At 42.2% G+C, this 16,407-nt stretch overlaps 1 protein-coding gene across 5 annotated transcripts in view; it reads right to left on the bottom strand.

The window, feature by feature from the left end:
• The window catches only part of ANK2 (ankyrin 2), a 380,502-nt gene that overhangs the window by 319,116 nt on the left and 44,979 nt on the right, over positions 1-16,407 (bottom strand). For 4 of the 5 annotated variants that reach the window (XM_087737387.1, XM_087737390.1, XM_087737389.1 and 1 more), the window contains exon 2: positions 3,470-3,528. The exons of the other annotated variant lie outside the window; for it this stretch is intronic. In XM_087737387.1, coding sequence (XP_087593513.1) covers positions 3,470-3,490 — 21 coding nt within the window. In that variant the 5' untranslated portion in view covers positions 3,491-3,528. The remainder of the gene's footprint in view (positions 1-3,469; positions 3,529-16,407) is intronic. 5 annotated transcript variants of the gene reach the window in all.

A 16,407-nucleotide genomic window follows, 5' to 3' on the forward strand; every position in this document is an offset into this window, starting at 1 on the left:
GTCTTGAAAAAGACGACAAGAACACCTACCTCTCATTTCAGGCAGTACAAAGGCTCAGTTGAGCACTGGCGAAATCAGCGTGAACACAGTTCATGTTTCCACTGGTAGCTCTACAATCGTACAGGCTAGAAACTTGTGTTTCTAAAAGCCAGGGCAAAATTATCAGAGCACAGTGACACTCAGGGTTTTTACCTACTTTTGAGAATCCCTGCCCTTAGCATGTTTTTTGGCACTTACCTAAATGAACTGTACCATCTCAGTACAATGTTTGAAGTCCTTTATTGAGAGCTCAAACTTGTGCATATGGCTCAACAGACAAAAACATAATGTAACAGACAAAAGGGGGAGGGGGGGGAGAAAAAAGTGCATCTATACTTGAAGCAGCAATACGGCAGGTTGCTCGAGAGGGTGATGATGCAGCTCCTAGAGCAATGCCTGGTTTACCAAGATGACCTGTGAAAACTTTCAAAGGCTTAATATAAAACTGGATTATTATTATTCCCATAAATATTAAAGGAATTTTTTATTCCTCAGCAGCAGAGCCTCTGCTGGCTTCCGATAGAAAGCACATGGTTACAACGAAGGAATAATAATGCACTGCAGACGATCATTAAGACAGACAGGACACGACATGTTTCCAAGAGGAAGCTTTAGTTATTTTTCAGAGACCTGATAACATGTCAAAAGTAATAAACTAAATTGCCTGAAACAAATCACTCCTAATTTCATCTTTTTATATCATTATATTTGTTTCCCCACAATGTAACCTAATGTAGCCCATGAGACATAAATCTATACGGGACAAACTTGTATTAATTTTACACTTAGCAAATATATGAGGTATTCCGCAGGCTTTGCATCAGATCTAATATTTTTGCTTGGTATATAAAACCTAAAGCACAAGTCACGAATGCTGATTTTTACATACATTTTATCAGTTCCAAAGAGCTGCTTAAGAAAAATCCCAGTCATGCAAAACTTGTACTCTACTGCATCTTCCATGCAGTTGCGTATCTGCTACACTACGAATCCTAAGCTCATATCATGGACCAAAGGGGAACCACTCCCCTAAGCAGGATGCATTTCAGCCTACGGAAAGGATCAACTTGGAAGGGGGAACCCTAGCTCTTTCAAAGCCTGAAACCAGTTTTAAGCAACGGGGTGTATCGTTCATGCACTCAGGCCCCCACATCAGCATCCATACGCTGGGGAAAGTAAATGTCAAGGACAAGCAAACGATCTGGGGTGCTCAGAACCCCCACTTTCAGAAAGCAACCACTATACCGCACTGCAGGCTGCACCCATCGTTCCCAAGTTGCTGAAAATTTTGCCTCTGATTCGTAACTAGAAGCGGTCTTAATCTTTAGCTGCTCAAATTGAAAAAAAAAAAAAAAAAAATCTAAAGTACCCACAATTAGCAGCATTTTGTTTTCATGATAGCCAAATGATTTCTCTTTTAAAAGGCTAAAACGATGCTGTGGGATTCTCCGGGGACTTCAGAGACCTTTTAGTTCCCACAAAGGCATTTATTTAATGATAACAAGCAGAACTCTGCCATCACTACCTTCCACATGTTGATATGCCTGTGCTTCTGTTCAGAAGGACCTCTGAGCTCGTAAAACTACCGCAAGCTTCAGGAGAGAGAAAAGTTGATTTGTTTTCTTGCTTAGCCACAACACATTTATACCCCATCTTTCAAAATACTTCTTGCTTAAAATGCAGATCAGAATAATCAAGTGCCATCAAAGTTTTAGTTGGACAGACTTTTTTTAGGTTGAAATATTCCCAAACTCCAGTTCACTAAATCAGCTTCAGGTGAGGCTTTGTTTCTCCATGACATTTCCTTGTCAGTAAAATCCCAGTGGAGAGAAAAGAAATACCAGGAAGAGCAGCAGAAAAAGATGACGAAGTAGATACACGCAGCCAATAGTGGAAAGCCTACAAAAGGCAAAACCAGTCAGAATTTTTCAGCTGAAAATCTTGTCAGAGAATACTTAATTTTTGCGTCCAATATAGTTTTGGCTTTTTAACTCAAAATCCAGGGAAGCAGAACAGCCAAAAAACCCAGTTGTCTCCACAAGCTTTTCAGAAGTAAAAAATTCACAGTTAAACCTCAATTCTGCCTTCCCGAAATCAGAAATTGAGTCTATTTTCCATATCCCAGACACAGTCCCTAATCTAAAGGTCTACCTTTCTCTTTCCACTCTTCTGTCAAAAATATTAAGTATAAATTTCATTCTAGTGGAAATAATTAGGAAACACTAACATTTTTATAAAAGACAGAATTCTTTTTCTTTAACCAACCTTTCTGAAGATTCTTCCAAATACCTTTGTGTTACCGTCCCTAACAGGTATTAGCTGGAATTACTCTATGTAACCATTGCTCTCCCATCAACCTACACTCTTCTGATGGATTTCAGAGACTACCGCGTTTGACAACAAACATTCTACAAAATTATTATCCATTATCAGTGATTTAAAAAAATAATCAGTCGGACAACTATTGCAAACAAAATATAGCAGGGTGTGCTTTGAAGCTTAGGTGTGGGTGCCATCAGCAGAAGCTCAAGAATTTTGTCAGCGGCATGTTTACAGATGCTTCCCAAAGCACAGTAAGCCCTTGCATACCTCTGTAACCATCTGGCTGGCAAGGAAGCGGCTGTTTAGAGATCAGATACCCGTTTAGCTTACTCAAAGTTACTTCGTGATATCATCTCTTAGAAATCAGACGCGACGCATCTATCAGCTTCATGATCAGCATCTAAAACAGACTTCCCAGTGACCGACAGCAAAATTAGCAATACCTCATCTGACCTCAGACAAAGTCTCTGGGGCAGAAAAAGATTTCAAGCATGATACTTACATGTGTCATTCATCATATTATTATTCCTACTACATTTTTAGCATATAGTCAATAAAATATTTTTAGCTAACTAGCTAAAAACAGGTTCTTTTGCCTTCTCTGCAATGACAAAACGTGGACCACCTGCCAGCGTAGATGTCATTTAATAGCAAGGAAGGATTAAACCCCCGTACAGAGACAGCAAGTAGAGTTCAAGAAAACTCCCTGCCCACAGCTACTTCCCACTACTGAATGGTGCAGCGTGCGTTACCTTGAAATAACCTGCGACCTGCTAGCGAAGCACCACAAACGCTTCACCTGCGCGCTCAGGAGTGTCACCGCAAACCAGAGAGGTAGAAGGACTGACACAGGTTGGCATTTGGTCAGTTGGCATGGGTAAAAAGTTAAGAGAATAGTACCCAGTTTCCCATTAGATGCTGATGTCACTTAAGGATAGCGTGAACACCAAACATGAGCTTGCTGATTTTTACTTCTTTCAATCATTCAGTGAACAAAAGAAGGTTTAATCAATTATTTTTTTCCCCCCTCTAAAAAGAGGCAAACCTTCATTAAATATGTACTCAAATCAATTATTCGTGCATTCCTCTTCAATCTGAAGTGAAATACCTTTTGCAACATGCTGGCCATTTAAATGTCAATTCTTCATGTCCCCTTCAGTTACTTACCTAAAAAAAAAGAAAACAATACATTAATTTTCCATGTTCTCAAATCTGTCATGAATACCTACCTTGCTCTCTACTGCTGCCCCGTAAGTTTTCAGTAGTTATAAATTAGGTAAGACTATTAGGGTCATGTGTTTTGGTTATATTATTACTTTAGATGACATGTTTCCACTTCTGATTCAGCTAAGCATTCAGTAATTGAATTTAAGATTTATTTTTTCTTATTATTGTGTTTTTCCTCCCCAGTAAATGATTTCTAAATAAAAGCTACTCGATGCCCTCAATAAATTGATTTCTACATTCTGTGTATTTACTCTGGGAAAAAAAGTCATAATTGCAGTCACAGTAATGGAAATATAAAACATTCAGCAAAAGTACCCCAACGTGGTCTTCAGTACCGAAATTTGTGCAGATATTTGTGCAACTTAACAGCTACTGGCAAAAAAAAAAAAAAACAAACCACACGTTTTGAGCAGCCAGGACACAGGACCGCAAACCACGAGACTCTAGCTGACAGACTAGTTCTATGAACTCAGGTACAGCTTTCCCAGCAGTCTCCATAGGATCCATACTTTAACCATTGAGTTTCTTCTCAGTTCTGTCATTAGTCTCTCATAGCTATGGAGATTAAGCAATGGTGTATATAACAGTAGGTACTGCTGCCTGTCTGAGAAACTCGTTACTAGTTACTAATGAGAAAGCAGAAAAAAGCTTGCTGTCAACAATGCTTGCCTCTTCCCTCATCCACCACTCAATAATTTCATCCTCCTTACTGCCCCCCCCTTTTCCTCCAAGCCATCAAAACCATTTCAGCAGTCAGTGCTCTTTTCTTGCTTTTACTACGCTTCATTTTAGAAAGGAATGGTTGTAGTCAAGGCTTTTCCCTTCCAAACTTCAAACTCTTAACAATAACGGTGTAAACATCCAGAATCAACCAAAATTTGGAATTCTTAAGTGATTAAGTTGAGGCTATCACAAGGGATTGGAATTGTACTTCATGTTTGTCCAAATGATAAAATAAATAAATCCATTCTGCAGTCCCGTCATTCTCTACGCTGTACAGAAACAGTTTTGGTTACTTACAACATTAACTACTATCCTAAAGCGCTTTTAGAAGTGATTGCACATTAAAGCACAGCTTCTGCGACAGAATAGACAGCTTTCAAAAAGCACTTGGCAACACTAGCAAGCAATATATAACAACAACGACAAAAATAGACTGACCAGCGCCCATTATTTACCAAGCAGGAGTCCCACTAGGCTCCTGCCTCCAATGAGTCAAAACCGTGAGCTGGTTTGCAAACTCATAAACCTGGGTTTGGTATGAGGGGGCTTGAATTTCTTCATTTTAGGTTTTTTTGTTTGCTTCCTTGCTTTATGAAGATCACATCTTTCAGGCTTTTCGCTTAAGGGAAAAGGACTAAAAAGGTATCTGAAAACCAAAACCTGCAACAGTCACGTAAGCACGTATTTCCAGGCAGAAGAGCTGTAATGCTTTTGTCAATTGTTAGGTGAAATCCCAGCAAAGCAAAGACCATTAGCACTACTAAATTCAAGTTTCATCTGGAAGACACTGGCGCGACAGTACATATATGCCCCCAAAACCATGAACAGAACCACACCCTCCAGCCAGGAGCAGCGAGAGTAGCATATGCACAAGCTCACAGCTCTCTTCCACAGAAACACAATTTTCTACGTCATTATACACTATATACACCTGTTTTCAACAAAACCTTTCCAAACCAGCCCTGAAAAAACAGGCAGGCACAAGTTCACAACCTCCTAGAGGTCCCATCCTCCCCTTCTCCCCCAGGAACACTTGCCCAGAGGCCAAGCGCCTGGATGGGAAAGGCCTCCAGCACAGCCTGGAACCGGCCCGTGGGTACCCAGCACGACTACGCAGGCAGAAGCATCTTGGCTCAAATCCGGGTGACGGCACCCGTTCTGCTCCGTAACCCATCCAAGGAGACCGGGCAACAACCACAGGTGTCAACATCTGCACATCTCAAATGAATCGCAGTGCCTATTTCTCCCATCCACACATCACCCATCCCTCTTCTATGATTGAATTGCACTTACTATTACTTCTTTTCTATACTGAAACTGAAAATAATTTTAAAAGTTTACAATACATCCTATAAGAGGTATGATTGTCTTAGATGATCCTTAAGCTACCCAAAATATATCCTTACAAGCACTGATTCTGAAAAGAGAAATATTTCATATTGCATCCATACTACCGCTTTTGACACACGCTGGCTTTTCAGATGTTGTCTTAACCAATACCACAAGTTGAAAATGACAAGAAACGCAGGTGAAACCCAGAACCACTAAATAGCTTTCATATTCAACCAAAACCTCATCTGAATTTCTTTAAATCATAACCCCATACTTTGCAGCATTACGCTTGCCCAAGCTTTCTGAAAAATTTCGGATAGAAATCTCACTTTTTCACATAACGCGCTCACACTGAACAGAGTGTACAGGCTCAACATTAATTCTGCCTGTGCTCAACTAACTCTATTTTAGACTGCATTTTAAATCACTGCCAAATTCAGACATCTACCACACAAGTTCTGCTGCTTCCACCTCCTGTCAGCCTACTCTGTGATGCCTCTGAATGAACGCTTTTTTTTTTTTCCTGGCAGAACTCATTATCATCCTCTTTCAAAGCAGAAAATTTTGATCCTCTAGTCCATATGCATGCATGCGTTTAGTCTTTTTCAAGAGAAATGTAACTGCCAGCTACAGTTCATACTTCTGCAGGGTATAAGCCCATCTCAGAATTTATAACACTATTGTGCTTAACGATAAGGTGTGCTTAGCTGGATTTAAAACGTACTACTATATACTTTTGTCCTTAAAAATGACGGCTCAATGTGTTATTGCCATCTGACTAGAACTATCTGATGTCTTTTCCTCCCCTTTAAGAGGAAGCAGAGTTCCCAAGGTTAGCAAGAAAACCAACTCGTCCTGTTTAGCACAGGCACTCTCACGGCTGGTTTTCCTGCGGTCCATTCCACAGGTGATGCTGAGCGATGACAAAAACTTGAGTGACGTTTTTTTTGCAGTGCCGCCTTCGCAGTTTAAAAAGTTGGGAGAGCCCCCATACAAAAAGTACACATTTAAACTTCAAGTACTACAGCTAAAGCCTATTTATGTGGAAAAATATCTTTGTCCTTTGCCATTTGGCAAGTGTTACACTGATGCAACTGCCTGGGGCTTATACCAGAAGAGCTGAAATCAAGACAAGCACCCCTTGTTGTGCATTAAGAGTAATCATCAAGAGCGCACGTACTTTGGCTGTCCTTTGCCCATTCTAGCTGCAGATCACAGGCATTCCACTCAAATGAGGTGTACATTTCTCTTTTATCAGTGAAAGAGAGTTATGTGAGAAACAATGATCGGACAGACCCCAAATGAGGTGAGTCATACGCAGATAATGAATCCCATAACCATTTCTTTCACGTAACGTCCCTCATTTTGCACCTTCGCAACCCAAGGCCTCTCGGACCGTACCGATTCAGGAACTGTTTAGCACAGATACAGGACATAAGCTGTTGGGCTTCAGTTGGCATCTCGACCGCGTCCTTCAGGGAACACCACGCCACGGCCAAGCTGAAGGCACACTGGCTTGAGGGCAGGCATTGCTCGCTGCTCCTAGATTCTTCTGTCTCAGCTATTACCAGGCTTTGCAACTGTCACTACTTCTAGCTGACAGCAATAGCTAAAGAGCTTGACTTGTCCAAGTAACCCAATTCTGCGCACTTAAGCACATGATTAAATAGGATATAGACATGGTTTGAACCCCTACTTGTTCAAGAACGCAGTTAAGCACATGCTTGACCAACAAAGCTGTGAAAACTTGTGCTGCGCATTACCCCACAGAAGAACTGCCTCTCAGGAACTCAGCCCGTGCCAAAGCCTGCGGTAGATCTCCACAGATCTGTTCCAAGAACACTTGAAAAGTCTTGAAGAGTACCTTCCTTCCCACCACCACTGCCTCCCCCCCAAAAAAGGAAGGAGAAAAAAAAAAAAAAAAAAATTTCTTTGGTCCTGGGTAGCATTCTGCATCTAAACCAGCCAAATCTAGATTTCATACTTAAATTAGGCTGTAGGCTCAAGGTTGGGGAGATTATGTTGAAGATCCTGCTCTGAATCGGCTAAAACAAGCATTTGAGCTTTATGATGCCAGCACACCATGCAAGAGCCCTTCCTGATCACTGAGCTCTGAGTTACTCTGGACAGGCATCTCGGTTCCTTCTGTGGAGCGGCTCCACTTTCTATAGTTAAATATTTATTGGGTTAGGGAAAGAGGATGCATCATGTGTGACATAAAGCAGTGAAGAAAGAGTAATTGACGAGCCATTAAAAATTACATTACTGTTTCCTTAGACATTTGAAGCGAATCTAGCAGCGCTGGCAAAAGATGTTAAAATGACTAATCTGCAAGCTAGGCTCCACCGTTTGTGCGAGGAGCCGATTGTGTCTCTTCATACTCCCTCCTCCCCCTTTCTCCATAGCGTACCAGCGTATTACAAACAACAGGACTGTCAGAAATGCTACTGTACACAATAAGCACGGCTTTCTCCTTCTCCAATATTAATTTTTAAGAGAAATGTGATATCCACTGTAGAGAAAGAAATAATGACTGCATTAGGAGCAGGTATCATAATATTGCCTTTATCCTTGAGACTCTAAGCCACACCTGCCTCCAATTTTAGAGGAGGATAAAGATGCAACAGTTATTATGAATCAGGGAGGAAATCAGTATAACAGCTTAAACACTGGGCTTCTTGTGAAATAGGATTAGTGCTAATGGATGAAGCTGTCTCTTGTCTGTCTAACAATTAGAAGTGATCCTCCAAAAACTCCAACCGGAATTGTATTAACTAGCAATTACAGACAAAAATAGCTATGAGACTGAAATCATATTTTTCCTACTACTGCAGAGGACTTGAAATGACAATAGCTTAGTCCAAATCTGCCATCTGCTCTGTGAAACACTGACTAATCTCCTTCCTTCAGGATCCGTGTGCACCAAAGGAGATGAATAAGAAGCTGCCTTACCTTCGAAGTACTCACTCAGAGTCAGCAGTGGCTGGGGAAGTACGACTGCCGCACTGCGATCCCCCTGTTAACTGCTTTGGCTCACCCCGTGTCCACCAAATAACTCTGTTCTCTGGTTTCCGTGCCCATTCGCGTTAAGCCAGGGCCTTGCACCTGCTTAGAGCACCTTACGCAAGAAGCAAACACTATGGTTTGTTCTGGTTTTTAAATTAGAACGTGATTAAGAAACACATTCTTCCAACCTAGTAACTTTTATCCTTCACTGTAACATATCTTGTGTTTACAAATCCTATTTTGAACCAACATTTTAAGACATTCGGTGTTATTTTTTGCTCCTTCTCTCCTGCAAGGATTTATCTGTCTTCCCTTACTGTTGTTCCTTGATACCTTTACTTGTTTATGCTGACACCCGCAACTCACTGAGGAAGTAGCCTGAGAAAAACTATATTAAATCAGATTTCATATTCCTCCGGTACTCAACGTAGCACACTTAGCACAGCCGTAATGCTCACCTCAGCATTCCTGTGTGCAAAGAGAGTAAACGGAAGAAGATACCACTATTACCTGTCTGAATAATTTTGTTTCTCCTATATAAAGGAGGTAAAAATTGTTTTACCTTGGAAAACAAAGCTCTATAGCTCTGTCTGGGAGCTTGAAAGAGGGAAAGAAACAGAACTGCGTTCTTCACAGGGCTGGGTTTTTTCCCAGATTCACAAGACATTTTCTGTGTAAAAAAACATATCTGTGTGAAGGTTCCTAAATCATTGTGGAAGTAGTCTGCGGCTACTGGATATCACCTGGAGTACCTGCATCTCTCTAGGTACGTTTCTATAAGCAGGATCTCTGTGGTTAAAACCCTAACTTTCTACATATGGCCACTGGGACAGAGAGAGGACGGATGACAGGGAGAAGCAGGCAATCAGCTAGCAGCATTTTCCTGCTTTTGGAGACGTGGGTATCACAATCTAGGCAAAAAGAAAGACCAGAAAAGGAAACTTAGGATGGAGGTATCCAGGCAAGAGAGTGAAGATGGCACAGAAGTAACTTTATGGGGATGGAAGGCATAAGGAAAGAGGTCAATAAAACCCAAGAATGAAGCGTTCTGGGGAAGAGAAATTCAGGATGGGCAAGCAATCACTACGTGAGATAACATACTTATTAGCACGCTAATAGGTGGAATTCCTTTACATGTGTTTCTCTCCAAAGCTGCATGGACAACTACTAATCAGCAGGGGCTTCCCGAGAAGAGAAAGCAGGTGCCGGGGAGAGAGAAAGCCAACAGGCACGAGCAGGATGGGCAGGGCGTGGGAGAGGCCACCGGACGTCGCAGAGGGCCCAGGAGTTCGCACGTCGCACGCGTTCCCTGCACTCGGATGTCACTGCCCTGTCCCCTCCAGCTTGGTGGGTCTCACTCTTGCCCTTTCCACGCAGGAAAGGCACAAAAAAGTGCATATCAAACTAGAAATTGAAGCCTCAAATCTTCTGGTCTTTCTTTGGAGCTTTCAGCTTTTGAGACTGGATAAAACGCAAGCTTTGGGAGAAAATGAAAGTAAGAGAAAAATAATTATTCTGTGGAGAAAGGATTTTTCCCCCCACCAACAGGAGCAATTCTGATATACTGACTTCTGAAAGATGGTGCAGCCTCATATGAAGTCAAGTTTATGATGGCAATATGGTTTTAACACCTTTAGACCAAGTTCCATCACAGCACTCCTAGTTTATAGAGTCAAAATCTGTACCACTCCTTTAATCTTAGATTTTTAGATAGCTGTACAGGTTGACCGGAAAGGCAAGAAGCAAGAAAGAAGCTGCAGGCCCATACTCATGGCAGTAACGCCAACAATCGTGCATCAGCAAGTTGTACAAACCCTGTCAAATCACCGAGGCCACATCAAGCAAAAAATTTGGAGCAACTACGGGAATGAAGAACTTGCCCGGTTCACCTTACTTTTCACTCCAGTGAGGCGCATTTGACTCGCTCCAAAGAGCCATTACACAGAGCAAGCTGCCAGCAAAAGTGACAGCCTACCAGAAGACAGATTAATCTTAATTTATATACAGCATTCTGATACTGAATGGATGGTCCTTGGTGGACTGGGGGGGGGCTTTTCTTATAGCTATGGGATGCGTAGGAGCAGGGGTACATCAGCTGTCAGAACCTTTGCTTTGTATTTTCCGAACAAAAACATAGCCAGTGAGAGTTTAACTTAGCGTTGCTCAGTTCTTCACCCACTCCCAGTGGTTCAAATCCACACCTAGTTACCATTTCTAACACACAAAGTTCAATATTAAACGCTACAGCGTAGTAAACATTGAATACAAGCCTTAATTTCTATCCTTGAGATCATTATGCACTGACTAAAATTTTATAAGTGATGCATCAAAAGAAATTTCCCTATTGTTTGTGCTTAAGCACTTTCAAACCAACCGCCTCTGCATCCGCCTCTTCAGGAGCTCTACAGCCAGCTTTTTTTTTTTTTTTCCCCTATAGCAAACAGTTTCAGCACCCTGGCAGGGCACCGAGTCCCCGGGGTCACGGAGAAGGAGAACAAACGCTGCCTTTGTGTGGGTGCCTTGGAAGGCAGCGAGAGCTCAGCTCACAGATACAGCGCTGTCAAGGACAGCCTCAACTGCACAATATGCCCGACAGTCAAAGAAGCACCGCTAGCATCAACTCCTTCACTTTGACACAGGCCTTCAAAGTCCAAAGCTCTTCTCAATATTTTCAGTTGCCCTTTTTTTTTTTTAAATCCTCAGAAAAAAAATGCTCATGTCTAATTCTGAATTACAAATTCTACAAACTCTTTGAAGCCATCAGTACTATTTATATGAGTAGCAACTGCATCAAAATAGTAATTTACTCTCTTCCTCCTAACCCCAAGCATCACCAAAGATATTTTAGTAAGTTTTGAATAGTTTAAATCCACCGTGTAGTTATAGCTGTCTACCTTGGTTTTGTATTAACAGCAAATTAATGGTCTTGCACATTCCAGTTAAACCTTGAGGGTGGGGTGGCAACCCAATATACTTCTTTATATATATACACTATATATATCTATATATATCTCTATAACGCAGTATTTAGTATTTGGTTTCATTTACTGTGATTACATCAATCTTCTTAAAAGCACTAAAGTGCAAGAGTCTAATATCTGGATCCAAAGTACCTACTGAAATAAATCTAGGCATTACTAGAAAAGTAATCCATTTAATCCTTTAGGGAAAGGGAGATAGAATATTTCTGCTCCTCCAACATAAAAAAAAAGAACAAGCAAGAGAAAAAGGCTCGTGACATCTTTCTTTCCAAAGCAACTCTTACATTCTCCTTCCATGTCATCTTTTTGCAACTGGTATATGAAAAACCCATGTGAAATTTCTGCTCCTTGCATAGAACGGTACTTAATTCCAATTTTGCTTATTGAAATCTATACATCAAGCAAAAGAGATTTCACAGGAAAACCTAGAAACCAGTTACTAAGTGCTACTCTGATGTCAACCATTACAAAATGTCCGTTTTAATGCTACTTTTCTTTTGATGCAAGCAGACGTAGTGTAACAGCAGTACAGTTGCACGACGCAGTTCCACCTCAGCTTAACCTTTCACTAGTGAAGGGACAGCACGCATTGGCTTTGTGCAAGCTGACAGCCATATGCTTGCTACCAGGTACTTCTGGAACAGCTCGCCTCCAGCGTTCTCTTTTGGAAGTGGACAACACATTCCGAAGCACTGTTTTATTTTTTTCCTGCCCCGGAGCAAATTATTTCACAGGTCTCAAGAAGATCCTCGGGCAAGATATCCTCATGTCACCCCTACCGTCCTCATCTTTCAGGGGTTTTTTTTGTTTGTTTGGGTTTTTTTTTCTAATGCAATGGACAAGACTTGCTATAGTTGAGCCTATTTCTACAAGCATTGCACCAGAAGCTTTATTTAAGGACCAACACATCATCGTGCCCAACACAGACACAGCAGAGACCATCTCTATTCCAAAAGACTGGAATCCAGGACTGATTCTAGACTGGAAAAGGACAGCAACAGCCAAGTACAAGGAAACGAGGAGGCACGGTTCAACATCATAACAAATGGACAGGGCTGAACACACCATATCATAAGACACGCTCACTGAGAAGCATGCTCTATAGAAACCATGGTAAAACACCATCAGAAGAATGCTGGCCAAAAAAGAAATAGCTTTGCACATATCCGCATACCAGGAAAGCAGAAGGCAAACACTTGAAAGCTTTGGTTTGAAGGGCAATGAATATTTTAAGTTCAAATCGTGATCTGATTAGAGAAAGAGATCAACAGTTGGTTAGTAAACAAAGGGTGTTGTTTTGAAGTGGGGAGGGAAGAAGCTCTGGAGAACTCCAAAAGCGATACCTGTTATATTCCATGGTAGAGGAAAAAACGCAGCCAGTAGACGTTAAAACAAAAGAGTAAAGTTAGTTTCATGTTAACACTTCACTTTCATACTACACCAAAAGACTAATTTTGGCAGAGACAACCATTGCATTCATCGCCATGATAAAAACAAACAAGAGCTGTGAGGATGATCAAGCAAGGCACGCACCAAAAATACCCTGCAAGAAAAATCCAGAAGATTCTGGTTCTACTGACACAGCTGGGTTTAAACCCATCTAAGTCCAGACTGACACTGAAAAAGACATACCTACAGGACACACGCCCACCCCCAATGCAAGATGCGCTTAAGTTACAGGCGTAAGTCACAGGCATAACCGAGTTATTCCAAAAAAATAAAAAAGCCACGCAAAATGAAGAGTGGAGGCATTAAAGAGGAAAGAAAGAAGTCGTGAAAGCTCTGCTGTAGTCATGTCAATATGAAAATCCAAGCGTAGACAAGGTATCTAGAAGCGGCTAGGATATATTCCAGTTTGGACTAGAGACCCAACGTTGTAAATACCTCAATGTCTTCTATACCTTCTGGGTCTCCATGTTACACAATAATCAGGTTTGAAAGCAAACTACGCAAAACTGGCAGGTATTCCTCAGACCATTAGATCTTTTTCCTTTGAAATACTTGAACCCCAAACCTGCCATTTCTTCTCCAACAATGACATTCCAGAGAGCGTGCTCTCATTTATCACCACCTCAAAGCTAAAAACTATCAGAACACGAGGCCAAACAAGGATCTCCGCAAAGCTACCCACTCACGGAAGATGGGGCAGTACCGATGCGCAGTAGTGAGAAACCCCATCGGCCTTCCTCTCCTCCTCGAGTCCTGATCCGACACGCTGACTTTCATCCCTGACAGAGAAGCGGCAGCTGGCGCAAGGCCAGCTTCAGCACCTGAGCGGTCACGTCACGAAACAAATCCCACGCAGAGAGGGTTCTCTCAAAGTCATTCTGTATCTTCAGCAACAGTGATTTTCCCTGGCCTATAATACATCGTGTAGAATTTGGCCTCTAATATTGAGCAAGGGAGAAAGGAGAAATAAAGAACAGAGGGAACAATCAATCAATCTGACAGCCTCACGTCTCTGAGTAGGGTCAAAGATTACAGATACTCATTAACGGCCAGTAATTAGGTAATTGCCCACCATAAATATACACCATTGCTTCCACTGAGAGCACAGAGAGAGTAATGCTGAGAACATTTGAAAAAACTCTTCGCAGGAATGACTGCTAACTGCCTTCCAAATTATTGGTAAACTAGTTGAGAGCATTAACATATTTTCACACATTTTCTGGGACCGCTCACTAGCCTTCTTGCTATGTGACCCAAGAAGATTTTCCTCCTGGCTCTCTCAGGACATGTGTCCTCTGATGACCGTGCTGACGGTATCACAGGGGACTCCTGGGCCCCAGGGTGACAGCGCGGCTTACCGTGACATTCACCGGGTGCCAAGCAGCTTCAGACTTCAATATATGGTTTGGGAAACTAAGCTGAAGGACGCGCAGTCAGGGCCCCTACTTGCGAGATGAAATTATCTCAGCAGTTATTTCTGTTTGGCTTCCTTCTTATTTTTTGTGCTACATGCTCAAGAGGCTTTAGCTAGCAGTCTTTAATTCAAATTAAGATGCTGATCTAATTTTTTAAAAAGGAAGCAGAAAATAAATGTAGCTTGGGAAAGAAAAAAAATAATCTTCCTTATTGAGTCTGGCTAGACTTGCAAGTTACTGCCTGCTCTGTGATGAGAGATTACGGGGGAGCAGGGAGGGATGACAGCTCACGAAGCAAAGGGGGCAATGGCAGAAATTACTATTTTATTTCAGTTATACGATTCCCCCAAAGCTGGCAGCTCCAGCCATTCCTGAACAACTGGAATATCAAACAAAATGAATGGAAGGTCACGCAGCTCTCCAGCTGAGGAGGAAGGCATGCCAGTCATTAAGACATGTCCTTACTCTATTAAGGACCAAACAGGACTTTTAGTGCTCTTTAGCTGACAGGCACAGGTATTTCACTCCTCTCGCTAGTTACTAAGCCATTAGCCTATCACAAAAACATAGCCATGAGGATGGCTCCACACACATAGTTTGAGGATTAAGCCGCTTACGACCTTCAGGTCAGCATTTCCTTGTTCAGAACGAAAAGCCTAGTGAAGGAAAGTTTCCATACAGTCTGGGGACGTGTAAAGGGCAAGTCCCATGGGGCAGAAACAGAGATTACAATTATTGTTGTTCTTTTTAATCATCACCATCCCGGTATTCTTTCAATATCTTTTAATTCATTATTTTTATCACGTACGTTAGAAAAATCAAGGGGTCCCCAAAGGACACTAATAACTTATTTCCTTCAGTAATGAGAAGAAGAAAAGAACAACAGGGGTAAGAAATTCAGATTAAAGCTTGCAGCACCTCTTTCATTTTGTACTCCTCCTAGAGCGTGAAAAGGAGGAAATCTCTTCCTAAGACAGAGGCGAGGAGGAAGAATGAGGGCAAAAGGGACGGAATGAGTGAGCGGCAGCAACACACCTCCTTCATTTTCCCCCAAAGAAGTTTCAGAAAAACCTCAAAACCATCCCTTAGAACAAAAGTGGAACAATCTGCTGGAGCAAAGGCCACGTTTTCCTCGTAGATTTGGCCTTTTAGCAAAGGGCGCTACCGTTCACCATTAGACAGCCTGCCTACCGGCTGTCCTATTTAAAGGTGTAGCGCATCTGCCGCACGCCGCCTGCCTCCCCTGGCTTTGACGCATCTGCGGCGGGAACAAGCTCCGCTCCGAAAGGCCTGCCAGCTTCATTAGGTTACCCCATGCTCTCAGCAACGCTTATTATAGTAGCTTGCCCATTATGCCTGCGGGTCAGAACTGGCTGGTGTCCAGCCAGCTTGCAAAATGGAGCGAGCGGGCAGGTCTGCCTGTAAATGGCAAGGCTGTACAACCAGACCCTGGGCACGGCTAAGTGGTTAGCACAGCAATTTACACAGGTAATTCCTGGGCCTATATTTGGAAGGGCAAATTCAGAGCGATGGCCGTGAATCAAGGATGGTGCTGCTCCCCCTGCCCCCCCGCCTTCCAGATATAAAAGCTCTGAATCTGGAATCCGGTGGAAAACACAGCCGGGGAAGTATTTTCTGTTCGACTCTGTTTTAAAACAGAAACTTCTATTGTAAGCTGATCTATTTCGACTTTGCTTGTATTTAATTAAAAAAAGACTGAATGAATAACCTCTGAGAAGAACAGCCGCAAAAGGAAACGTCAGCATGCAGCGTACCACGCATGGGACTCCTGCGTGAAGGAACGACACCCAGCTGCATCTCATCCGGCTTGGGATTAAGGATAAAATTGGCATAGCATTGAGGCTCACCTAGAATATTCCAGACTAAAGAAATCAACTCAAGCTCAATTCAAA

The sequence above is a fragment of the Nipponia nippon genome, unplaced genomic scaffold (genome assembly GCF_047370975.1).
Source record: "Nipponia nippon isolate SJK-2023a ecotype South Korea unplaced genomic scaffold, ASM4737097v1 scaffold_6, whole genome shotgun sequence".
Classification (NCBI taxonomy): domain Eukaryota; kingdom Metazoa; phylum Chordata; class Aves; order Pelecaniformes; family Threskiornithidae; genus Nipponia; species Nipponia nippon.